Here is a 26,861-nt window from a genome sequence, read left to right as displayed (position 1 = left end):
CATTTCCTCTGAAGCATGTGGCATTGGCCACGGTTGGAAGACAGGATGCTGGGCTAGATGGACCATTGGTCTGACCCAGTATGGCCAGTCTCATGTGTTGAGTAGCCCATTGACATCAGTAGGGTTTTTCATGGATTACACTGCTGCTCACCGTGATCCTCAATATGCAAACAGGCAAACAATATACAAGTAAAACATCCAAGATGCTATCAAGGTATGTGTCATGTTACTGGTATAGGTTGAAATTCTCAGAACTGCTTAAGCGACTTGGGTCCCTAACATGTTGTTGAAAGTCAGTGGGGCTCTGAGCTCCTAAATCACATAAGCTCTTCTGTAAATAGTACCCACAATCTATCTGTCTTCCTTAGATATTCCTACAGGTTTTATAAAAAAATCAAAAATCCCCCACAGGTACCATATATGATTCTGAAAGTCCTTAGACCACTCACTGGAAGAATGTAATGTGTTATTAGAAAAACAGTTGACCTGGTTTTGCTTTTCCCCCATGTTTTAGTCTGAATAATGATGGTACAGGACAGGTGTTAGCTTCAGGCTCTCATACTCATGCACTAGCACAGTGGTTTTCAACCTTTTTTCATTTGTGGACCTCTAAAAATTTTCAAATGGAGATGTCATCTGTGGATGACAGGTTGAAAACCACTGCCTGAGCACAAACGCGGTTGTATTCGTTTTGGGTTGCAGGCTCTTCGTACGGCTTTCTAACTCCAAACAAAAGTGCTTGAAATAATAAAAAGTACATTATGGAAAAGCATTTTTTTGCGGGGGGAGGAGGGGATTGAACTACCTGATATAATTTTAAAGATTATTCTAGGTCTGCCTACTTTCCCTCACTCTTTTGCATTTGTTCTCAAAGGGTTTAAGTTTCAGGAAGGCCAAATCCCCAAACACCAAACTAATGACATGCACACTAGTATTCTAAAATACCTTGGCACTGTGCTGGGAAAAACAGCCAGGTGCAGATTCATTACATGCGCCGAGGAGCAGTTTCTTACTCCAGTATTTATGTCCGCCATTAAATATTTACTGGTGGGTCTGTGTGAATCTGAATAACCTGTTTTCAAAAGCACGATTTGTTTGGAAACTGACAAATGGAAGGTTAACTGGAACAGAAATCTGGGGGGAATTCTGACATGATGCAATTCATGTAACTGTTTGTTTTATTTTACTATTAAGTTAAATATTTATTTCTAAAATCTGGCATCTCACATGTATCTAGGTTGTTGGAATTAGTCTTTCTAACTGCGCATACCTAGGCAGGAAGTATCTGAAGAGACTATTTGGAATATTAACTACTTACGGCTCCAGGCCCTGTTTGAGCAAAGCCCTTAAAGACACTGGATTCCTACCAACTTCAAAGCTTTTGCTGAACAGGGGCCCAAACCAGGTCTGTTCTCATGTATGTGGTTATCTTTATGCACAGTCTCTGCAGGATCAGGCGCTAAATCAATAAGGAAAGCATGTTGGGGTTTTAAAACCCCCGGCATTTTCTCTGTCTTGCAATTCAGATGCTCCAGCATCAGGCAAGTGACCAATCTATTTCCATATTTTGGGATCAATCTTCACTAGCTGGGTTGAATGAAATGCAGAAAATAGGTAAAAAGAACAAATGGGGACTACTGAATTGGGTTTCTTAAAATCCAGCTAGTAAAAGGCAGTGTGGATTGATTTCAAATTGGAAAGTGTTGATTTAACTCGAACTTTAATCAGCTTTTCTGTTTGTACTTCAGTTATTTTCTAAAGAATTTTGGTTGATATAACCATTAAAATATGTTGATTTACTACTGAATAGTATCTTTACACTAGATTTGGTACAACTTTTTGCTATTTAGGAGAGTGTGCTATAAATAGATACATTTATATAAGCAATAATATAGCTTAATATTTTCAGATTCTTGTACGTTAGTGTGTTAGAAAATAGTGAATGATATTTACTAAATTAACTTTTTCTCGTGATTTGGGTCAAGCTGCACTAGGATGGTAACTGTAATTTAAAGAGACAAAACAGCATCTTTATCTTTTTAATTTACATATTTTAAGAGATTATAACAAGTTTAGGCCTTAATATATTTTGTATTAAATTCAGATTTCATTTTAAACAGTTTTATGTTTAAAAATAAAAACCGGATAATTTAAACAACAAAATAAAAAAAAAATCTCCCAACCCACCCTGTCATAGGGTAAAATTTTCAAAAGCACCGGAGTCCCATTTTTAAAAAGTGACTTAGGATATGTCTATACTGCAGAAGTACTCTCACTTAGCTCCGTAGTAAATCCACCCCCTCTCAAAATGATAGGTAGACCTTGGGGCTCTGAAGGGTCACTGAAAGTCAGTGGGGCTTAGGCCTGGTCTATGCTTAAAAGTTAGATCGACCTAGTTACGTCACTCAGGGCTGTGAAAAATTTTGTGATCTGAGCACTGTAGTTAGATCAATTTAACACCTGGTGTAGCTGCGTCAAGGTCAACAGAAGAATTCGTCTACTGACCTAGCTTCCGCCTTTTAGAGCGGAGGATTAACTGCACTGACAGGAAAAACACCTTCCAGTAGTGTAGGGAGTGTCTATGCTGCGGTGGTATCACTGCCACTGTAACAGCTGTAATGCAGACATACCGTTAGGCTCCTAAATCACCTGGGTTCTTTTGAAAATTTAGCCCATAATCTAAAATGGTGGTAGCTTCTTAGCACTTCTTTTTTACAACTGATATGTAATTTGTCAGTGTCTTAGTCACTATTTTCTTTTGTGGGGGAGGGACTTTTCCAATTCCTATTAGGGATTGCCTAATAAATGATACTGGTATAACTCTTATTCTGGAATAACAGGGTCTCCTGTCAGTTTATGTCATTTGGGAAGGGATTCGAACCTAAACTGGTGGTGGGAAAGCCACTCTTCTGGCATAAGTGTGTTCCCATGGTGGATTCTACTGGTAAAAACTTTCCTGTGTAGACAAGCTCTAAGTGAAACAGCACACGTCCCACGGACTTCTCAAAGTCACGTCATCCTTTTCAAAAGTCACTCTAAAATACTAGCGTAACTATGGCCCAGGCTTCATTGGAAACTTTTTTTCAATGTAAAGAGTGTATCTATTATGGCTTCCTTTGGTAGAGGTTTTATGTCCCTGCCCCCTCTTGTAAGGGTTAGCATTTCAATAAGCTTCTTAACCTTTTTTTTCCCTTTAACATAATAACAGAGGCTTTTTTCCACCTGCTTAATAACTTATGCATAGGCATAAATAAAACCGTTTGTAGCACAAACAGCTTAGCTTGGCTTCTGTATAGGAGAGGGAATGCAACTGTAGAAGAAAGTTTTCTGGACTGCGAAAACTATTGTATAACTGCTTCTGTATCTGCTCTTGCATTTGCTGGAATGGTAGGAATTGGTCCTGCCTAATGTGGCATCAACGATGCTTTTGATTTATGAAGTGACAGTAAAAGTATTAAAATGCATTACGCTGGCTTGTGGGACAGCGCGTAGGGAATATGGAGTGAAACTAGAGGTATGGGGAAACTGTTTTCCATTATCTTGGTGGTTGATCATTAACTATGGACTTTTTTTTCTTCCTTGCTTGTGGGATGAAAGAGCTGCGTTGTTAAATGCGTAGGCACATTTTGAGATTCCTTTTGCATCTAGTCTCACCTGCGGATCTCAAATGCATTGGTCTAATGTTTGCGTTATCCTCGTTCTCCGATTGGGGGTGAGGGTGAACTGAGGGTACGTTTACACTGCAGTGAAACACCTGTGCGTGGCCCCTATCAGCTGACTCTGGCCTGGGCTGTACGATGGCAGTGTAGACACTTGGGCTTCAGTCCAAGCCCCAAGGTCTACAATTTTATAGCCCTACAGCCCGAGCCCAAGTCAGCTGATATGGGCCAGGCGCAGGTTTTTATTGCCGAATAACCTACCCTGAGACGCAGAGAGGAAGAGACTTAGAGGTTTTTCAGGTCAGGCTTGACAAAACCCTGGCTGGGATGATTTAGTTGGGGACTGATCCTGCTTTGAGCAGGGGGTTGGACTAGATACCTCCTGGGGTCCCTTCCAACCCTGATCGTCTATGACTTGCCCAAGGCCACCCAGCAAATTCTTGGGTTCTAGCGCCATCAATCCTGACTCCCAGGCCTGTGGATGCAATCTGTCTTCTAATCTTGTGACAATCAGTGGGTGCAGCAGGAGGAAACTGCTATGTAGAATTTCTCTAGTCCCCTCTATACCCATTGAATGTGAAATACAAGGCACTGTAGCCCTAGTTTCTTGCAAAACCGGCTATAGTTTGTCTTTCTCAACAAAGAGACAAGAGAGTGCCTTTAAAACTCTTGGGAGTGAGGAGGGATAGCTCAGTGGTTTGAGCATTGGCCTGCTAAACCCAGGGTTGTGAGTTCAGTCTTTCAGGGGGCTACTTAAGGATCTGGGGCAAAATCAGTACATGGTCCTGCTAGTGAAGGCAGGGGGCTGGACTCAATGACCTTTTGGGGTCCCTTCCAGTTCTATGAGATAGGTAGATCTCCATATTTTTTTTATTACAATTAAACATTTAATAAGCATTGGTCAATGAGAACATTCTCTATTGCCAAGAAGGAAAACGGACATATTTGTATTCCTGTGGAATACGTGTCTTGCCTTTTAATCATTATTTACCTTTCACTGCTGAAAGTTGTGCAATGGCTGCGAAGTGGGTTGTATACCTGAGATTCCATTCTGTCTGCAGCACCTGCAGGCAAATCCTGTGTGACGGAAATGGAACGCTGCATTGTGCGGACTCATTTAAAGTACTTTATTTTATTTTAACTGTCTCATGGTTCTGACCGCCTGGCCAGCGCAAACGTCAAGAAATGGCCACAGGATCTAGTCACCGTGGGTCCTGATTCTACAGTGTGTTCCACCTTGCACATTTTAATGCGGTATGTGATGCAGTGTTTGTGTGTGCGTGCGTGCGTCCGTCCCTAAGATCACTCAGACCTTTGGTGGCCACTTTTCTGACACCACGCTCAATCTGTCCAGGTGGATATGCTGGCAAAAGGCTGTGTGGAATAGGGTCAGGCCTCCCGTGATGCATGTGGACGACAGTATCTAAACATGAGACAGCAAATTTCAAATGGATTGCAATTCTTGTGGGTCCACACTGGATATGGCTTAAAGCTTTGTGGAAGATAACAGGAGGAAATAGTAACAATTTCTTTCCATTGTGCTAGTTAAAACAAGAGGGCATATCTCAGTGATGTCACTCTGGGTGTGGTCTGTCTGGCCAATTCCTTAGACTAGTCCAAGACTTGAGACTTGTCTTAAACAACATTTCCTGTATGTAGGGCCCTGCCAAATTCATGGTCCATTTTGGTAAATTTCACAGTCCTAGCATTTGAAAAATCGTGAATTTCACGGTGTTGTAACCATGGGGGATCCTGACCCAAAAGAGGGTCCCAGGGTGTAGTTGTGGGAGGAGGGGTTTAACAGTATAGCCACCATTACTGCTGCACTGCCTTCAGAACTGGGTAGCCCAAGAGTGGCAACTGCTGGCTAGGAACCCAGCTCTGAAGGCAGTGCCGCTGCCAGCAGCAGCGGAGAAGTAAGGGTGGCAATATCATACCATGCCATGCTTCCTTCTGTGCTACTGCTGGCAGTGGCACTACCTCTTGGGCAGGGTGTCTGGCCAGCAGCCGCCACTCTCCGGCCACCCAGCTCTGAAGGCAGCGCAGAAGTAAGGGCAGCAATACCACGACCCCTCTACGATAGCCAGCTTTCACGGAGGAGGCCAGATTTCACGGTCCGTGATGCGTTTTTCACTGCTATGAATTTGTTAGAGCCCTACCACAGCCGTTTCTTCAGTAGCCATAAGGTCTAAATTACAAACATTGAGCTGTGCATCTAGGTGCATTTTCCCACGTCTTGCAGATGTTCAGACTCTAGATTTCCTTTTTGAATTAAGAGGATTTATATTGCAGCTCTCCACTAGTTTTCCATTCTCTTTCTGCCAGTTGCAAAACACCCTTTTGGGTTAACCTGTTACCAAAGGCTGTGGTATTATTGTGGTACTATTGTGTTGCTAACCCCATGAGCAGAAGTTGGCCTCTTTCTATCAGTAAAACAGTGATTCAACAGCCCCGGTGTCCGTGTGTGTGTGTGTCCGTGTCCATTAGCAACCTACAGTTGCCTTTCCTGTGTTGTCCCTACGTCCTTATCTTAACTCTATGGGCCGAATTAATCCCTGCGATATACCACTGAAATGGCTTGCATGAAATCCGGCACAGGCTTTGGTCCTTCAAGGGCTTGGAGCTGGAGGTATGTCTACACAGCAGCGGACAGGTGTGGTTCCCAGCTCAGGTGGGCTTACACGTGTTAGCTCTTCTCACTAGTCATAGCTGTGTGGCCACTGGCTCGGGCTAGCCGCCTGAATACATACCCAGGGGGCCGGGCGGGATGGCACTCCGGCAGCTAGCCCGACCCACCACCTGGGCGGCTGCCGCCACGCTGCTATTTTCAGTGTGCTAGGTCATGTAGAGCATGTGTGTGTGTCTGCCCGAGCTGGGAACGGCCCCTCCCAGCTGCTGCGTGGATGTACCCTGAGAGATTGGAGTCCCAAATTCTATCCTCCTTGCAGAATTACTCAGTGCTTGTGCTAACCCAGCAAACACTGGAGAGGCTATTGCAGGGCAGAGTTAAGATGCAATTGTGTCATAAAGCTCGAGCTTGGCCATGGCTGGGTGAACAAAGTGCTCAGTTTAATGTAACTGGGTACAACGCTCTTCTCCTCCCCCCTCTGTTTTGATGCGTACTATCTTGTACACACTCAAATCCCTCCTTCGGGACAGCATTCGGGCTGGGTTTCTCTCAGGACTGCTCTTCCCCTTTTTCCTGTGGGAGCGGAGTCCAGATATGCTGTTTCTCAAGCCCCTTTATCAGCTGAGCTGGACTGTAAGAATTCCTGAGAGATTAAACATTTACCATGACTCACCCACCTCCTCTCACGGCCACCTAGGACATGGTGTGATTCAGATGCAGCATACTCCTATACTAACTCTATTCAGGGAGCACCGAGGCGCCCCAGTCATGGACCAGGACCCCACGGTGCTAGGTGCTGTACAAAGAAAGCCCCTGCCCCCAAAAGCTTACAACTTATGTAAGTCTCTAGTCCCTGCCTCTGTCTAAACGTGGTTGTATGCAGCAAACATATGGGAGTTGCAAGGTGCAAGCTAGGGAGTTCTGGGGCTGCGAGCTGGAGGCAGTATTAACGTTCTAGCTGTGTGTTTTGCTTGATCAGTTTTTCTGCACACTGTAATAGTGATGTTACTCCTGCTTCCCTCGGCACTAGTTCCTGGAATCTGGTCTGCTCCAACTTTATTGCCTTTCTGCATCCTGGGAACTTACTGCATATACTTTTTATAGTGGCTGTTATAGGTAAGCACAGCTGATGCATCTCAGCTTCTCCCTCTCCTGTACCAACTGCTGTTTCCTTCATGCAGCGGCACATCATGCATGCTCCGTCTGACTGAATCTTGAGGCTAGGGTTGGCACCTACGAGCAAGGCTATCTCCGACCTGACTTCACTGTCTCCATTCCCCCTTGATGTGCTGCAGCATCGGTTCTTTTCCTGTTACAAAATCCACCCACCGCTTCTTACTTGCTGTGACCAGCCAGGCTCCTGTTGCTTCTCTCTTGTATCAGTTGCTTTTGCCAGATTTTGTTCCTTCTTCTAGTCACTAGGTGGTCGGAGAGTCTTGAAACAGCTGTTCCGAATCCTTGATACTGTCTTTCCTCCTGCACCATCCCATCACAGAGGTGTCTCTCACTAGGTGTTTAGTATCCCTCTGCTTTACAGGGTCTTTCCTCCCATGCATTCAGAGAAGATGATCTAGGACCAACTGGTAAGATAGTTCTGCATCTTGTTGATGCTCTGCATCGTCTAGCCTGGAAATATGAAAATAATAGGATTGATTAAGCGTGTTTGCTATCTGCTCGTGATCTGGGTATATTTACAGATGCTAGGGATAAACTCCCCCGGATAAAATCAATCTCGTTATCTCAATGCTCTACAGACTGTGTGGATAACAAGCTCAGGACACGGAGTGTAGAGGGCTCCAGTATCTTGATACACTCTGTACATTGCAGAGGGCTGGTTGTCTGGTGATGGTCAATGTCTGGTACATGTCATGCTGAAGACTTCAGGTTAGATTCAGTGTGAAACAGGTATAACTATGGAGTTATCACATTTATGAGAGTATAGACTGGGGATTATTTCCTGTCTCCTCTCTCCCTGGCCCAGGCACATATTTTAACTAGACCATGCTCACCCGCTCCCTCCCCCACCTCACCCCCGGCACGATATGGACCTATTTAAGGACAAATTAGATATGGACAAATTGGAGGATTGGACTAAAAGAAATCTGATGAGGTTCAACAAGGATAAGTGCAGAATCCTGCATTTAGGATGGAAGAATCCCATGCACTGCTACAGGCTGGGGACCGAATGGCTAGGCAGCAGTTCTGCAGAAAAGGACCTAGGGGTTACAGTGGATGAGAAGCTGGATATGAGTCAACAGCGTGCCCTTGTTGCCAAGAAGGCTAACGGCATTTTGGGCTGTATAAATAGGGTCATTGCCAGCAGATCAAGGGCCGTGATAATTCCCCTCTACTCAACATTGGTGAGGCCTCATCTGGAGTACTGTGTTAAGTTTTGGACCCCACACTACAAGAAGGATGTGGAAAAATTGGAAAAAGTCCAGTGGAGGGCAACAAAAATGATTAGGGGGCTGGAACACATGATTTATGAGGAGAGGCTGAGGGAACTGGGATTGTTTAGTCTGCAGAAGAGAAGAATGAGGGGGGATTTGATAGCTGCTTTCAGATAGTTGAAAGGGGGTTCCAAAGAGGATGGATCTAGACTGTTCTCAGTGGTAGTAGATGACAGAACAAGGAGCAATGGTCTCAAGTGCAGTGGAAGAGGTTTAGGTTGGATATTAGGAAACACTATTTCACTAGGAGGGTGGTGAAGCACTGGAATGGGTTCCCTAGGGAGGTGGTGGAATCTCCTTCCTTAGAGGTTTTTAAGGTCAGGCTTGACAAAGCCCTGGCTGGGATGATTTAGGTCCTGCTTTGAGCAGGGGGTTGGACTAGATACCTCCTGACGTCCCTGATATTCTATGATTCTAAGGGTGGATTGCAAACCTTAATTCTGAATTTCCACTCCAAGGATGAACCAAACCCTGAGACTGGTACTGTGACTGGCAGAAAGATTTCCGCAAGTCTTCACCCCCCACCCAGACAGTCCTAATGTTAGATCGGGAGGCTGTGAATTGGGACTGCCGGGCTCCTGTACTGTGTATCCTTTTAAAATAGCCATGAGCCTACTACTGGTGCCCATTGTGTTCTTTGTTAGAAGCTGCAGGACACTCATGGTATGATGGGCCCCAAAGAACTGTGCTTACTGAATACACACAAATATGCCCGACCTAGCTACTCGCATGCTCCTGCTCCGACTGGCCTCTGCAGCTTCTGAAGTACAGCACACAGTGAGCACCACTGGAGGGCTCTCAAACCATTTAAAGGGATACTACCCTCCACGTCCAGTCCAGATCTGGACTGGGAACCATGGTGTCGTAGTTAGTGCAGGGACTTCTGGGTTCTGTCCCCACCTTGCTGTGTCACCTTATGTGAAGCAAATTTTACCTCTTTGGCGTATGTGCACAGCTACAGGCGACTTCACTGGGAACTGCTCACACCTTGGGGAAGAATCTGGCCCTCTGTGTTGGCTTCTCCACTTAAACAATAAGTGGAGAAGCCAAGAGGTACAAGGAATAGTGCCCATCTTCATAAAGCTCCTGGACCCAGCACAGTGGGCCCTGGTGTGACCGGGGTGATACTGAATACAAATGACATGAACAGCGCTAGATTAAAAGGGGGAGTGTTCGGCATTTTGCTTTTCTCATAACTTTAATAATTCCCAGCTCTCTTCATCCCTAGCTTTCAAGTGCTTCACAGTGGAGGTCAGTATCCGTACCACCATTTTACACATACGGGGGGGGAACTGAGGCACAGAACGGGGCCGTGACTTGCCCAAGGTCACCCAGAAGTTCCGGGGCCGAGCTGGGGTGGGGGAGTAGCATATCCGCTCTCTCACCTGAGTGACGGCTACTGGGATGCAGCGGAAACCACTGGTCTCCTCTTCCAGAATCTGCTCAAATACTTAATTGCCATGACCTCATTGCACTAAAAATGAGACCTTTTAGAATCTGGCAGAGGTGGATTAATAATACAAGCAGTTGCTCAGGAATGAGGTTTTGCAACATGTTTTAGGCTTTTACCTTTTGTGCCTATTTGGAGCAGGGATGATCAACAGGCAGGTTAGTGTATAACAGAAATCCGCCTGTTCTCTTCCTCCTTCCAATAGGGCTATGCCCAGTTTTTCCTCCTTGCTTGTCCTGAAGGCTCCCCATCAGACTGAAGCGATGTCTGTTGCTTCCGGTCTCCGTTTTGGACACTAGGGTAAAGTCTGTGACACACACACACACACACACACACACACACACTGTCTGTCTGTCTGTCTGTCTGTCTATTCCATTCCTGGATGGATTTGTGCAGTGCTCTGTATCACCCAAACGTCTGCTCCTGAGATCTGTGTCTGGGGAGAGTCTGCCAGTGCCTCGCCAGTAGTGCTCGCTCTGTGGTGCTATCGTGACCTGCTAGCATGAATCTGTAGCAGGCTCACGACTCTTCCGGGGGCTTGCACTCTTGTAGGGAAAGTGGGATAAGCGACCCCCTGGCAGGCTCTGCTAAATCTTTAAATCCTCAGCTGAGAGTAGCCAGAGTCCTCCACTTACAGCGCAGGGTTTTTCCCCCTCGAGGCAGAGAGTGAGGGGGAAATGATCCCTGTGTGTGTGTGTTGGGTTTTGTTTGTCCATCTCCCTCCCCCTCTTTCTCCCACCCAACTGATTTTGCACATGGAGCATTCAAAGGTCACCCTGGGCCCGATTGAGTAGGGTGCTGGGCACTTCACAGAATCGAGTCCCTTGTTATCAGCTCTCTGCAGTGGGTGATGGAAATACCAATTCTTAGGCTGCCTTGCAAGCTTGATAAACTGAGAGCAAATGGCTTCTTTGCAGCCTTTAAAATAAATAACTTTACCGTGCTCCCCGTGTCTTCGTATGCGTTCTGAAAACTGACTCGTGCCATGAGTGCTGGCTTGGTGCTGGATGGGGATGGTAAAGGGACATATCTGAAAAGGTTTATTGTCGCTCGAATTAAATCTCTTCTTCAATAATCCCGCTGTTTCTGAGAGCAGCCACTTAACTGCATGTGCTACGTGTGCTGAAATAAGACCAAATGCGTGTCTCTACCTGTGTCACTGCACATCTTGCTAGCAGTTTTAAAGACGCGATCTGCTGATTGCTTTCAATGGCACCTCGCTAGCTGAATCTCTTCCAACATACTTTTTCTTTAGGCTTAGGGTTGCCCATTGATGCCAGCTGATTAGTCTTGCCACCAAAGAGTCTGGACAATTCCTGGTTGAAAATACCTTTTGGGTTACGAGGCTGCCTACATCACGCAAGCACCTAGAGGTCTAGATTGCGATAATCAGGGTCCCGTTGTGCCAGGCGCTTGCATAGATGGGGTGTGGGAGTCCCTGTCCCGAAGAATTCACAGTGCAAACTGGTGAAAGGAAGAAAGGTGTAATCCCATTTTACAGATCAAACTGAGGCCCAAGGCAAAATGACTTGCCCAAGACCACAGAGAGTCTGTGGCAGCCAAAATTAGATTGTGACCTCTTTGGGGCAAGGACTAATTTGTTCAGTTTGCACAGCTCCTGCCGCGATGGGGGTCCTGGCTCACTGTGACTGAGGCTCCTCGGGGCTACAGTAATAACTCTCTGCTTCCGCTCTGCCTCCGGTGGGGAGGAGATGCTGTGAGGTCCAAACTCATGCCTCTTCAAAGGCTCTGTATTTCATACGCCAGCGCAGTGGTCCCCAACCTTTTTCATCCGGCGGGTGCCGGACGATGAACCGCCGAGGACCGTGGCCGGCGGACAAGCATCTGCCGAAATGCCGCCGAGAAGCGACAACGTCAAGAGGTGTTGCCACTGAAATGCCGTCGAAAATCAGCGGCTTTTCGGCGGTGACGCCTCTTGACGTTGCTGCATTTTGGCGGATGCTTGTCCACCAGCCAGTACGCGGGGACAGATACGTGCCCCGGCGGGCACCGCGTTGGAGACCACTGCGGCAGCCAGTTTGAAAGGCTCATAAGCAAGCAGAGGGCATGGGACTCCTTTCAAAAATCAAACAGGAGGATGGGGGCCAGATGATAGCGATCCATGGTCTGGGGGAGAGGTGAGAAAGCTGATTCTCAAAAATAGCTAGGCTGGAAACACAAACCAGTTGTGATTTAAAAAGTCTCCTTTCTGGATCTCCGTTGTGCACTAATTAGGGTAACTGAAGGTTGCTACCTGGTTGTGAACAGCCAGTGCCTATCAGCTGACTCTTCTCCTGAGCTGTGGTCTTGAGACAACTTATTTACAGAAAAATCTAGTGCCCTTGTGGCTGGAAGGCAGCAGGACTGTGCATTAGAGTGGAAATCCTTCCTGACTTCAAAGCGCTAGAAAACCTCCTCCCTTCCCCCAAACAGTCATACTTGCCAAAATAATCAGCAGGCTCATTTCTGTCCAGAGCGTCCCTGCCACAGACCTGCAGGAAAACCAGGAGAAAGGTCATGTGCTGCTTAAAGAAACGAGCTCAATGCTGCCCTACAGGGAGGCTGCCTGAATGCAGGCGTTGCAAGTAGGGAGCTGACACTGCTTCCTGGGGGAGATGGGAATTTTTATGTTATATAAACTGTGCTACGTGCCATGGGCCTTTGGAAAAATCTCTCATTGTCCGTATTAGTCAAAGAAGCTTGTATTTAATCGTTTTGCTAATCCATTGCTTCCGTAGCACTGAGGAAGGATGGCCAGCAGTTAGGGCTATTCCCTAGCACTTGGGAGAGCTGGGTTCAACTCCCTGCTCCACCACAGACTGGGTGACCTTGGTCAAGTCACTTAGCCTCTTTGTACCTCAATTTCCTATCTGTACACTGGGGATAATAGCACTGCCCTACCTGCCAGGGGGTGGGTAGTGAGGATAAATACACTACTGACTTTGAGGTGCTCAGATACTATGGTAATGAGGGCCAGATAAGAACTTTCAGGTTGTCCTTAGCCATATTTACTTCGCAGAAATGTAACCTCTGAAGTGCCATAATGATTGTGGTAGCAGCCCCGATCCTGAATCAGAGCCCTCTGGAGTTAAGGACTCAGAAGCACAAGAGATGGCTTTCAAGTGCCTGGCTCCCAAGGCATCCTAGCGAGCGGTGAAATGCTGTTGCAGCGCCCTGGAAACGAACCAGGACCCCATTGTGCTTGGTGCTGTACAGACTGCTGCAATCTCTCTACCCTTGTACGAAATGTACAAGCGACACTGCTTGTGAAGTGATCCCGTGAAAACCTGTATACAGAGGGGTAAGGTGGTTTTAGGGCCTCACTGCCTGAGATCCACCCCCCACACACACACTCCCTGTGTTCTACCACAACAGCTAATACAACCTACCCTGGTTGCTTTTCCCAATGTGTGGGGGGGGAAGGTGAGGATCCCAACTGGAAACATCTTAAAGGGGCCCAGACTGTTAAAGTACACCTGCCCTCTAAGGCGCCTGCCCAAAATCACTGGTCACTGATGACTTAGGGCTGGTTAACACTAGACTTGAAAATTTACATCAACTCAGCTGTGTCACTCCGGGGTGTGAAAAATCCACACTCCTGAGCACCGTAGCTGAGCCGACCTAAGTCCCTGTGTAGATAGCGCTAGGTCAATGGAAGAATTCTTCCGTCGACTTAGCTGCTGCTTCTCAAGGACATGGAGAGATTCTCCCATCAGGGTGGTGGCTTCCATATAGGGTCACACTTGGGGTCTTCTGCACACCCTGAAGCCTTTGGCTATAAGCCTCAGGTGTCGATTCAAACGTAAGCAGTAGAGTTTTTGTGAACTGTTCGTAGTCCCCAGTATCAGCTCTGTCCATCTGGCTGCGCGCCTCTCTGGCTTTGGGACGAGTGCATCAGCCAGGTTCAAAGGGCAAGACTGCTCAAAGGCAGTGAGGTACGCGTCTATATCTCCCCTCCCCTCTTAAACTGGGGCAACACAAGGTACCCTGGAGCAGAATCCTGCTTTTCTTCCAGCTGGAAAGGTAGTCTGCAAGCTGCTCTGCAGATCAAGGGTAGAAGGAGCCCTGGGAGCTCAAGCAGGTAACCTGCTTGGCTATCAGGCAGCTGGAGCGGCGGCATATCAGACACGCCTACAGACGCCCTGACTGCCGGTCAGTTACATGCTGGAGGGCATTCAGGCAGGCTGTCATTCCCATTACGTGCTGCCGGCCGCCTGCCCGTGCCTACGGTGAAGCAGTCCGTGTAGCTTATGGTAATTGGTCGTCTAACATATTGCAAAGGGAACTGATGCAGTGAAGCTCACTGCATCCAATGGGGAGCAAAAGACTCTCTTCAGGCAGGCTGCCCCTGGGACTGATGAGTGTTACATCACTTTTGTGCTCAATATGTCACTGCTAATATCTGTTCCCACCAAATGGGAGTCTTACGGCTACCAAAGTGCTGGGGACGCTAGCCTAGATCGGACGCCGGTGACTGGGCGCAGTGGCGTTCTTATTCAGGTCTCTTGTGGATGTCGGGCTTCTGCTTTCGTACCCAGCAGAGGTGCCAACCTTCAGTTGCAGTGAGTATGCAGCACTCTGCTTGTGTTTCTTAGGCAAGCAAGCCAGAAGAGGTAGGGAGTCTGGTGCACACACATGCTCGCTCTCTCTCTCTCTCTCTCTCTCTCTCAGATCATATCCTGCTTTTCTCCTCTACTTTCCCTTGTGAGCGTGTGCATGTTGTATTTGCTGACGCTACATATTTTTTAATAGGAGCCCAAGGCTGTAGGCACTGGAGCTGTGCGGCTGATCAGGATTTTGATGGGAGAAGGAGAATAGGATGGGTTGCATCTGGAATGCTGGTGACTCGAAGGATGGCATGTACTCCGGGTCAGGATAACAGGCTTTCACCGTGTGTGAAATGGCTCTGTCCTAGAAATGCAGCTCGGTTCAGCAGTGCTAGCGTGAGGCTTCTGGTCTGTCATATGCTTTTTTGGTTTAGTGTCTCATAACGTTTTAACAATTGCATGTTTGTCTGCTTTTGGGGAGTGGGGGAGGTTTTGAAGGAAAAATGCTGTGTATAAACTTCAGAAAGCGATTGATCTCCAGCCTGGCTAATCCTCTCATGAGATGCATTGCTAGTGTGACAAGTAAAAAGGAATCTTCAGTGTTGTCTAAGGTTCTGCAGTAAAATTCGTCCCCTTCCCAGAGATATTGGAAACAACAACAAAATCTTGCACTTGAGAAGCGTGTGTATGTTTGTTTGTTTGTTTAAGGGGCATCTGTTGGATAGAGAGGGAAAGGGAGTTGAGACTCCTGGGTTCTATTCATGGCTCTATTGCCGATTTGCCGAGTCCTTGGCAAGTCACGCAGGCCCCGATCCTAGAAGGGTGTCAGTATGGGCGAAGCCCGATTTGTGGAGCCCTGCTTCCTTCATGGCTTGGCTTAGGCCCTGATCTGGCGATGGATCACTCTCTGCTTTGAGAACCTTGCATTTCTAGGGCCCTGCCCAGGGCGCCTTCCGCTTGTATGTGTTGTTCAGTAATAAACGGAGACACGTACTAGGCGTGCCGAACTTTAATCTCTTAAACACGGCTCCGTATCTCCCGTGTAAATAAACTCTGTATCAACAAAGCATTCCAGATTTGAATGGGATTGCGAGAGAGAGCGCCTGCCTGCTCTGGTGGGTTATGCTCTGCTTTCACAAGGTTAATCACATGCCTTTATAGTGGTTGAGCTCTTTAGCTTAACGAAGAGGAAGTTGAGGGGTGACTTGATTATCCTATGTAATGGGGTTCCAGTCACCACTGTGGTGCCTCCTGCTGGCTGTCTTGGGAATTGGCAGCAAGACACCACCTGAAGAGGGCACTGAGCTGTCACTCCTGCTCTAGGACCCAGGGCTCCCCAAGGACCGCGGCGTCCTCTTCAGTGACGCAGCCCTCTGGCCGTGCCACACACTGTGCTCCCCTCTTCCGGGGGGAGTCCGCTCTTCAGCCACCTCCCTTAGTGGCACTGGAGCTAATTGTCTGGCCACTTCCTCATGGCCCCAGTATCCTCTTTGCCCTTGCCCCAGGGCTTCAGCCTGCAAACCCCAGCAGCCAGCCAGGAGCTGTCGCTTGCTGCCCCGGTCCCTGCTCTGTCCAGGGTGCTGGCAGTTGTCTCAGCCCTGGGGACACAGTCTTTCCTCCCTGGGCTCCTAGCAGAGAACTCCCCTCCTCTGCCCTGCAGCTCCCTTTTTATATGGGCCTGGTTGGCTGTTCCCCTCAGTCCTTCTCTGATTGGCTGCCTCCTGCGCAGCCTCCCTAGGGCTCTATTAACCCCTTAGAGCCCAGTGAGGGGCAGGCGCCCCATCACCACCTACAAGTACCTACATGGAGGGAAAAAATATTTAATAGTGGGCTCTTCAGTCTAGCAGAGGAAGGTCGAACATGAGCCAATAGCTGGAAGCTGAAGCTAGACAAACTCAGCCAGGAAATAAGGTGTGTGGGTTTTTAACAGCGAGAGGAACCACTGGAACAATTTATTAAGGGTCATGGGTGGATTCAATTTTTAAATCCAGATTGGATGTTCCTCTAAAAGATCGGGCCTGTGTGATCCAGGAGGGCCAATGGTTCCTTCTGGCGTTGAAATCTATCAGCCCAGTTTCCTCAAGCGCAGCCTTGCCAGCAGCTGCTCCTGGCTCCCTACCTAAACCCAGCTGTGCCAGTGGCATGAGAGTGTTTTCCTCTTTCCCCTGCAGGAGCCTGGAGTGCTTTTAACCCCCAAGGATGGAGCGGCACGTGAACGGAGCTATGGCCGAGAAGCCAAACCCCGTGGACTACGGGGTTCAGATCAGATTCATAGATGACCTGAAGGAAATGAAGAAGTCACAAAAGATCAGGCCCAAGCATTCCAAGCCAGGCTCCTACGGGGTCGCGGTGAGGGTCCAGGGCATCGACGGGCAGCCCTTTGTGGTCCTGAACAGCGGGGCAAAAGGAGAGGACTCCTTCGGGGTGCAGATCAAAAGTGAGAGTAAATACGGGAACCCTGCTCACAGCCAGTGGCCTGAGCAGCTGCCCCCTAACTCCCTCAGGGAAGGCCTGGGCTCCATCAGCTCTGATTCTGACCTGCCGGAAAGCCGGTACGTGGCCAGACATTCCCAGTATAACTCCCAGTACAGCACCTCTGACGAGGAGCTGAGCTCCCAGGGCTACCCGAGGGAGACCAGGCCTGTCAGCGCTGAGGCAGCTCGTTCCTACCGCAGGGATGGCTCCTCGTCCCCTCAGGGCAGCTCCAGACAGCTGCCACCCCAGAGGCCTTTTGGGGAGGAGCTGAGGAGGACTCAATCTCACAGCTCTCTGTTAAGCCCCAATTCAGAGGAGGCCTATGGCCCAAGCCCTCTCAGCATGCAGACCAGGGGCACGTACCGATCCCAGTCTCCAGCCAGTGCCAAGAGCAGCAGCACGCTGGACATTGCAGGCAGGAAAAGGACTGACCCCAGCAAGGAATCCCATGCAGCTTCTGGACGAAGGTTTGTAGGCAAGCAGCCATCACCAGACCCAGAGTCCTCCAGGCCTCGGCAGCCAGCTGACCAAAGTGACATCGACACGAAGCCCCTGTCCTCAGTGGATTCCCTGATCACAAAGTTCGACGGGAAGGTTCAGCAGAGGGGCCGAGCCGCCAGGAGAAGCCGGATTTCCCCGGAGGAGAGGAAGCGGTCGCAGAGTCTCGACGGCAGGGTGTCCTACCACGACACGGCCGATTCCAGAGAGCTGAGCGCTGCCCAGCTCCAAGATCGCCACAGGGAAGGGCCGAAGGGCCTGGCCGCCAAACAGCCTGGTGTGGCCAATGCGCCTCGCGCCGGCAGCCTGAACCGTGCGCTCCAGGAAGATCTGAAGGAAAACTCAGTCAAGGCCCAGGTGCCGCGAGACTGGATCCATAAAAGCTTGGAGGAGCCTGTCGTTGAGCAGCAGCAAAGTCAAGTGCAATCAGAACTGCAGGTAACTCTTGGTTCGGGGCTCAGGCCTGCCTGGGGAGCGTAGCTAATGGGGGTAGCAATGTGCATGACTTCTTGACAGCCCAGCAAACCATGTGCTCTCAGTGCTCAGGATGGAGCCTTAATTAGCTCTCTGGGCCTTAAGTTCACTGCTGGGTGACGCCATTGGTCCCTGATCTCAGGATATGCCTCCCCTGCAGTCGGGAGGTGTGATGGCAGTAAGGGGAGCAGTGAACTGCCACTGCACAGGCTAGCCCCGCCTGGCACCCTGGGGCAGAGTCAAGCCACCCCTGCTCGTGCCGCTGAGGCTTTGCTGCTGCGGTTGCCACTAGCTTTGCGCTGCAGTCGCAGCGTAGACGTGCCCTGAGTGGCCGCGTGCAGTGCCACACGCTGGTGATGGCTGCAGCAGTGTGGTTATTCAACCTGAAATCAGCATGCCCCATCTTCTGCTTCTTCCTACCCCAGTGAGGAAGCTGCTGCTCCTCCTTAAGGAATGCTGTTCCCAGCTGGCCTATTTCCAAGTGCTTTATGCACGAGAGTTCAATGCCGGGAGCATAGGTCCCGAGGTGCATTTGACTCAGAAATTCGCTAGGACCTTAAGGGCTGCAACCTAACTGCCACCTACACCTAGTTACATCAGATCCCCAGCCACGTTTGCTTGCAAAACTGCTGCTGTTGTCCTCTCCTAATATAGGGAGCACAGTGACAGCGTCATAGGTGGATGCAGATCTTCCTGCTTCAGGGCATAAGCCAAGCACTCGTTGCCTGGGCTTAAGAAGAAACTTACCCTGGGGGGCAGGGTTATTCCATAAAGAGAGTGGTGGGCTTGGCTTGTGCCTTGCTCTGAATCAGCTGGTGCTGGCTGCCATCAGACGGGCTACCAGGCTAAATGGGCCCATTGGTCTGATCCCGTCTGGCAGGTCCTACTGCTGTGCAATGAGCATCTGGTGACGCTTGTCCTGTCTCGTTAGCAGCTTAAGTCCACTCCAGACCTTCTGAAAGACCAGCAGGAAGTCTCTCCGCCTGGGAGCAGCGAGTCCACCAAGGAGCTGATTTACAGTATCCTGAAGGATGGGTGAGTGTTGGGCCGAGCGCCCTTGGGTCCAGCGTTAGACAGGGGAGCAGCGTCTGATGTGCAGCTTGCTCTGTTGGAGCATGGGGGACTGGAGGCACTGAGGCACACGCTTTGATGCTCACAGCTCTCACCAACAGAAGTTGGTCCAATAAAATATATTCCCTTGTCTCACCTTGTTTCTCTCATATCCTGGGACCAACCTGGCTCCAACAACACTGCACAAACTCACTTTAGTGAAAGAGGTTTCTGAAACAGTACAAAGTGCTGCCTCTTCTCAGGGACAGGATCAGGGCTGACCAGAGGCAGAGGGAAAAAGGGGGCACAGTTGTACTGGGGCCCTGAGCTCAGCCCCCCCCCCCATCCCTCCCCCCCCAAAATCTGTAAAATCTGTGTAAATAAAGTGAAATAGGAGGAGGTGGGGCCCCAGCAAACATGATGTATCAGAGACCCATGTTTCTCTCAAAGGGACGGTGGTTTTCAAAGGAAATCTGCCCCACGGCTCTCGCTAGGGGAAATCTATCCGAAACAGGAGCCTAGCTATGGAGTCTATTACACAGGAGCTCAGACTAGCTGATCACAATGGGCCCTTCTGGCCTTGGAATCTGAGTCTGGAAAGTCTGGCCCCAGATGTGCAGGAAAATTGGTCCTTTAAATAAAACAAAACTCTGTCTCTTTAAATCCAACCCTGGGATAGGAGTCTAGCGCCTTGGGCATCTTGTGGGAGTGTACACTTCTGCACCTTTGAACTACAGCTAAGCCCACGAACTAACAACTGTAAGCCTCTTGGCTAAGCGGTAGCGACTCTAGAAAGGTGCAAATTGGCAACCTTGGAGCTGACAAAGGGAATTAATTCCTATCAGAGTCGCCTCCTGTTTTAAATAATCCTGTGGAGGTGGATAGTGTCTGTTCTCTGGAAAGACCCCAGTTGGGTGGGAGTACAGGGCATATGATGCAGCTGATCCGCTGAACTTAATCACTAAAAGGATTCTCTACGGGAAAGCGAGGGTTTAAAGACAATCTCTCTCCTTCCCGCTTCCCCGCCTTGTGGACTCTTGACTGAAACATTCACTCTCAGATTTTGACTCCCCTGGCTTCTTGTAAGCAGGGATTTACCCCTTTACCTTCCATTCATATATTCTGGGCCTCAGACTGCGGGGAGCAGTGAACAGAACTGTCCCCTAACTTGCCCCAGAGATGCTCATCTGAAGTGTCACCTGCAACAACATTAAGTTTAAAAAATCCAGACAAAAGTGTTTGTCTCTTAAGTACTTACCTGGTCCCTGTTACCAAAGTACTTGAGCACTTCGCAGTCTTTAATGTATTTCATCCCCTTGTTCAGATGGGAAAACTGAGGCATGGAGGGGTTAAGTGACTTACCTAGGGTCACGCAGGTCCTGTGGCAGAGCTGGGATTCAAACCTAAGTCTCCAGAGTCATAGGCGAGTGCCTTAAACACTGCTCTGCTTCTCCCCCACATGCCTATGTCCCTTTTAACCTGAATGATTTTCTTTGTTGGTATTTGCTTGTTTCTTTTTCAGGAGCAAAGAAAGCGAAAGCTCGCTGAAGAGAAAAACCAACTTGATGTTTGAGAAGATCCAAGCGCTCGCTGTAAGTCTCCATACCAACCTCCCCTTACTTTGCAGAGAGTGACATTCACCCCTGGACTGAGTCCACTGCAAAAGCCCTGTGAGACTTATGTGGCACCTGGCTCTCCGCAGAAGGGTGAATTTTTCACCTCCTGTATTATCAAGCCCGGGTGATACTGATCGGCCAGGATGACTGCCGTCTCTTAGTGTACATCTGCACTGCAGCTGGAAGTGTGATTCCCTGGTCGGAGAGACGCACACCCACTAACTCTGATCAAGTTAATGCCCTAAAAATAGAAGTATGCTGGGGTGTTGTGGGCCGCGGGAGAGACTAACCATCCTCCTACTTAGCTACTGTTTCACATGGGATTGTTCTCCGGGCAGCTTGCGTTGCTGTGGCAACACTACTATTTTTAGTGCACTAACTCCGTCAAAGCTAGCCCAGGCATGTTGACCCGAGCTATAAAATCATGACTGGTGTAGAGAAAGTAGATGAAGTGTTGTTTACTACTTCTCGTAATATAAAAACTAGGAGCCACCAAATGAAATTAATAGGCAGCAGGTTTAAAACAAATAAAAAGAAGTATTTTCTTCACACAGCGCACAGTCAACCTGTGGAACTCCTTGCCAGAGGATGTTGTGAAGGCCAAGATCATAACAGGGTTCAAAAAAAGAACTAGATAAGTTCATGGAGGACAGGTCCATCAATGGCTGTTAGCCAGGATGGGCAGGGATGGTGTCCCTAGCCTCTGTTTGCCAGAAGCTGGGAATGAGCGACAGGGGATGGATCACTTGATGATTTTCTGTTCATTCCCTATGGGGCACCTACCACTGGCCACTGTAGGAAAATAGGACACTGGGCTACATGGACCTTTGGTCTGATCCAGTAGGGCCGTTCTTATGTTCTTACGTTCTTCTTATGAGCTGGAAACTTACAGCTGCAGGGTAGATATTACCCTCTTCTCCTGACCCGCACCAACGGGCTGAGCATCTCCGTTAAGCCTTTTAGTTCATCGCAACAATGCAAATCTGTATCAGGAAAGGGCCTTCCCCAGAGTTTAGCCGGTCAAAACTTTTTAGCCCTTTTGAGTTGTTCCAGCTCAATGCATCCTGCTGAAAGAATACCGCCCCCCGACACACACACACACACACACACACACACACACACACACACAAACAAACACACACCCATTTCTGGGCAGAACTGGTGAAATCGCAGTGTGGAACGCCCTGTTCCAGGAGGGAGCTGTACTATGTCCAGATTTCTGCAAATCTTCATGCCCATGCACGTGAAGATAACAAGGAGAGTCCAATCTCGTACTTGAGGTTTTAACTTGGCTGCCTGTGGCAGGGGGTCAGGAAGGATGCTTTTCTCTCCCCCCCGCCTCTCAGTACGCAGCGTGGTCAGATGCATTGTGGGCTTTTCAGCGATTGGCCCCGGCTGGAGGTTGGATTCCAGGCTTGACAAGTTGGTCAATCTGACAAATGCTTTGCTCTCTAGGGCTCAATATTTTTATCCTTTCTGAACTGCAACCGTAAACAGTTTAAAGCAAGAATGAAAGTTTTTGGGCTGGGATTCTGGGTGTGTGTTTTTACATTATCCCATTAGCCGGACGAGATCAGTTTCTCCTGTGGACACCGATGTGGCCCTGGAATTGTTTTTTTTTTGTTTTGTTTTGTTTGTCATCTTCTCCAGGGCAGCAGACAGAAATGAGACTCTCTTTAATACCTAGAATTATCTGTGTATGAAAGCAACATGGCTTCCTTTCAGGAATCTGCTCTGACACTGTTGGAGATGTTAACCGAGAGTGCATTTCCCGTTTAATATTCTGTATTAAAAGAGATCTGAACCCATTTTGCCGACTCCACCATTATCGCAGCTCGTCTGGTGCTGGCTGCTGCATGCTGTGCTCAAAGCTTGCCTGAAATGACAGCGATGTTGATTAAAACTGGCATTTCAGAGCCTCCTGCTTGAGGCCCAACATACCTCTGGCAGGACTCGGAGCCATATCTTTTGATGTTGGCATCAGAGGGCTGCTTGCTAGTGTCAGGTTTAAAAAAATTGCTGCTGTGAATGAACGAGACTGGCATTTTCCCCCCTTAACTTAAGGCAAGTTTATAACTGGTGGCCTGAACTACTTGAGCATTGAGGGAGAAGGACGGAGAACACTGGATTGGCACTCAGGAGATCTTGGTTTCATTCCTGGTGGAGCTGGGACTTGACCCCAGGGCTCCAGAGTCCCATCCCAGTCAGTGTCTTAACCACAAGACCATCCTTCCTCTCCAGTGATTGACTTCAGGCAGCATCTCCAGGGTGCTTGTTACACAAAGAGGGGGCTCTGTCTGACAGGTGGTGCCTCCTGAGGACGCAAGAGGATCTGTTTCCCAGAACAGTGAGCTGAAAAGGAAGGTGGAGGAGCTGCAGCAGAAACTAGATGAAGAGACCAAGGTGATGCCAGTACCTGGTCAGCTAGATGCACTGGACAGTAAACTCCTGCTTTGCTGGGCGGGTGGTGGAAGGCTGCCAGCCCTATGGAGCTGCCACCTTCCACTGCATTGGGTTGGGGTGCGCTGCAGAGGAGCCTGGGCTCTGCTGTCTCCATACACCCTAGCATGGGAGTAGGGAGGTTTTTGGGGGGGGATTCGGCCAGTGACTCTGTAATTATATTGGTCCAGGGGCTGTAAGTACTGTGTAGGGTCTCACCCTTTACTCCTGGACTGGAATATCCCCTTTTTTTACCTCCTTCCCTCTCCCTGAATTAGGAGTGAGGTGCCTAATCCCCTTAGGACCAGATCCTCAGCTGGCCCAGTTCCGGTGAAGTCAGTGGGCTGGCTTACGCCAGCTCAGGATTTGTTCACGGGATGCCGCGAGAAACATTCTCTGAAGCTAGCTGGTGGCAGCGTCCCTTTAAATCCTAGCCGCTCCCTCTTCCGTGGCCGCTAACGCTCTATTCTCTCCTCTCCCAGTTCCGCCAGAAAGCGGAGCAGGCCAGGAGCGGTGCTGCTCGGAACCTGGAGAGCCGACTGGAGGAGGCGCAGGACGAGTGCAGGCGCCTCAAGGGGGCCTTGGAGAAGACAACCCAGGAGCTGAAAAGCCGCTTGCAAGAGTAGGAGCCGTTTCTTGTGGGTTACGCAGGTCCTGGCAGAGCGCTAATGATCCTCGCGATGGATACCGTGCTTGCCCTCATTAACAAGCCCGTTCCACCCGCTGAGTTAGGTTGCAGGCATCCCTGTGTTATAGATGAAGTGACCTGCCTTATCTAGCTGATCCTAACTGCCTCAAGGCCATTCATGGCTTTGTCCTCTTGAGGTATTATTCCCATTGTACAGCTGGAGAACTGAGGCACAGGGTAGATGGGATGACTTGCCCAAGGTCCCACAGGGAGTCTGTGGCTGAGGCCAGGAATTGAACTCCGGTCTCCTGACTCCCAGCCCAGAGCCCTATCCACTAGGTAACCTGGCCCCTGAGGGGGATCACAGCAAGCCGATGTCTGGGCCAGAATTGTATGTGGGCTCTGGCTATACTGTGCTGAGACCTGGCTCTGAACAGGCTCACACGGTCTCCTCTAGGCTGAAGGAAGTGGAAGTTGCCAGAGAGCAGGCAGAGGACAAACTGGGAGACGTGGAAGAGCAGCTAATGGGGATGCACGAGGAGCTGGACAGGCTGCGGAAAACCTCGGTGGACTCTGCAGACAGAGACGAGCTCATGAAGGTACGTGACTCTTGCCTCCTGATTGCGCGTCTTGGATCCTGACTGTGCTGTGGGCCCGGTTCTCAGCCGGGGTAAATGGATGCAGTCATTGAAGCCGACATTGCTGCGCTGAATTACAGCGCTGGGGGAGCAGGGCCTCTCCCTGAATCAGCGTCTCAACAATAATCCCTAGTGCCCTTCACCCCTCCTCACCGGAGGTCAGGCTCATTATCCCCACTGAGCAGATGGGGAAACTGAGGCACAGAGGTGCAGTAACTTGCTCAGGGTCACCCAGGTTGCCAAAGTCCCAGCCCAGTGCTCTATCCACCAGCCAAGACTGCCTCTCTACAGCACTGCTAGAGATGTAGCGTGTAGCTCCAGGTGGTGGAAAGCATCTCTGTCCCTGCCCTCCCCTCAGGAGCTGCTGGAAACCAGAGAGGAGCTGGAGGAGGTCCTCAACGCCAAACAGAAGCAAGAAGAACATCTGCGGCTGCGGGAGCGGGAGCTGACGGCGCTGAAAGGAGCCCTGAAGGAGGAGGTGGCAAATCACGACAAGGAGCTGGACCGGGTGACGCAGCAGTACCAGCGCGACATGGACCAGCTGAGGCGAAACATGGAGGACGTGTCTCAGGTAAAGCCACAGACGCGTGAAGTGGAAGCGTAAAGCAAACACGTTGGGGGGGAACGGCTGGCGTTTGCTAGGAGATTAAGGCTTGCTCGTCCAATGGACTGGATTTATAAACCATAGAAAATCATAGCAGTGGCCCGCTTCCCTTAAATGCCCTCCCCCCGAGTTATTTTTCGGTTGGCTACGACCTTTGCTTCCTGTCCTAAAGTATCCTAGGGAGCGGTGTGGCCATGGGCGCTGCACGTCCCTGCTCATTGACGGTGACGTTCTGGGCTATACCAGAAAGTTGCACCAGTTTTAACTTAGGTTGTGATCTCTCTTAAACTGCTTTCTAGCTGGTTCAGAAAGCTCCGTGGATGCTCATTTTGGTCAGAACCTGATTTATTTCTGCTCCGCACAGCTGACCAGAATCAGCGTCCATGCAGCCTTCAGTGATTTAACGAACGCCGGTTTAAAAGAGGTCACGGCTTCACTTAAACTGGTACAGCGTCTCAGACGATGCCTGGGTCGGTGAAAAGGGGCACGGTACTTAACGCTCCTCCTCCCCCAGCACTGAACTTCTGACTCCGCTGACCAAGCGCTACATGGGGGTGCTCAAATCACTTGCTTAAGCGATGGCTCAGATATGTCTCTCTGGGGTGCTGAATTCTGCCGTGTTACGCTAGTATCCCAGTTGGAGGAGCTCCCTAGATTTTAGAGAAGCTACTGCAGATGACCCTGGTGTAACGAAGAACAGGATCTAGGCTGGGTGTGCATTGGAAGCATAGGCACGGACTTCCCCTCTTTCCTGTGAGTGCTCGACCTCCCCTGTGCTCCCGGCCCTGCCCCCACTCCACCCCTTCCCCAAAGTCCCTGCCCCAACTCCACCCCCTCCCTGCCAATATTCCAACTCCTTCCCCAAATCCCAGCCCTGCCTCCTCCCCTGAGCGCACCACACCCCCGTTCCTATCTCCCTCCCGGAGCGTGCTAACGCTGCCAAACAGCTGTTTGGTGGCAGCCAGGTGGGAAGCGCTGGGAGGTAGGTGGCACAGCGGGGACGCGGCACGCTCGGGAGGAGGTGGAGCAAGGGGTGAAGGAAGCTTGGCTGCTGGTGGGTGCAGAGCACCCACTAATTTTTCCCCATGGGTGCTCCAGCCCCAGAGCACCCATGGAGTTGGTGCCTATGATTAGCAGCATCCACCGAGTACATGCAAAGCTATAAGGAACCCCGTGTAAATTTTGCAGAGGTTTCTACCAAGGCATAACCTTCCCCAGCCTCCTTGCAGTAAATGCACCCAACCCAACAGCAAATGCTTGACAGCGTCGTTCCTGTCCCTAGGACCAAGTCAGTTTAGAGATCGAGAGGCAGAAAATCAACTCGATAGTGAGGAACCTCCAGAAGGAGCTGGAGGAGAGCAACGAGGAGACCAGCCACTGGAGGGAGATGTTCCAGAAGAACAAGGAGGAGCTGCGCAGCAACAAGCAGGAGTGAGCTCTCACGGATGCGCCGTGTCCATCCCAGGATCGCAGCTGTGACTGGGCGTGGTTAGCTAGTGCCGATCTGCCCAGGGGCTAGAGTGGCCCTAAAGGGTTCGGCTGCTCCATTTTATCCCGTGAAACGTCTTTCCTGTAAATCCAGGAAAGGTGACTGGGGGATGTCTCCAGAGCTGTCTCTAGGGTGTCATTCCATGGAGAATCAAGGCAGGATTCTTGGCTTGGGCTCACTGGCAGAAGCCATGATGCGGCCGGTGGACAGGCGTA

General features: G+C 49.7%; 1 protein-coding gene across 5 annotated transcripts in view; it reads left to right on the top strand.

Annotated features, from left to right (window-relative positions):
* Positions 1-26,861, top strand: part of CGN (cingulin) — a 63,725-nt gene that overhangs the window by 5,704 nt on the left and 31,160 nt on the right. For 4 of the 5 annotated variants that reach the window (XM_039513018.1, XM_039513016.1, XM_039513017.1 and 1 more), the window contains exons 2-9: positions 16,907-18,146; positions 19,114-19,217; positions 20,755-20,824; positions 23,153-23,251; positions 23,770-23,909; positions 24,373-24,514; positions 24,912-25,124; positions 26,440-26,588. In XM_039513018.1, coding sequence (XP_039368952.1) covers positions 16,935-18,146; positions 19,114-19,217; positions 20,755-20,824; positions 23,153-23,251; positions 23,770-23,909; positions 24,373-24,514; positions 24,912-25,124; positions 26,440-26,588 — 2,129 coding nt within the window. In that variant the 5' untranslated portion in view covers positions 16,907-16,934. The remainder of the gene's footprint in view (positions 1-16,906; positions 18,147-19,113; positions 19,218-20,754; positions 20,825-23,152; positions 23,252-23,769; positions 23,910-24,372; positions 24,515-24,911; positions 25,125-26,439; positions 26,589-26,861) is intronic. The other variant, XM_039513015.1, reaches the window with a different exon arrangement.

The sequence above is a fragment of the Mauremys reevesii genome, linkage group 24 (assembly GCF_016161935.1).
Source record: "Mauremys reevesii isolate NIE-2019 linkage group 24, ASM1616193v1, whole genome shotgun sequence".
NCBI lineage: Eukaryota > Metazoa > Chordata > Testudines > Geoemydidae > Mauremys > Mauremys reevesii.
Note: the sequence above shows the minus strand (reverse complement) of the source record. Positions and strands in the feature narration are given on the sequence as shown.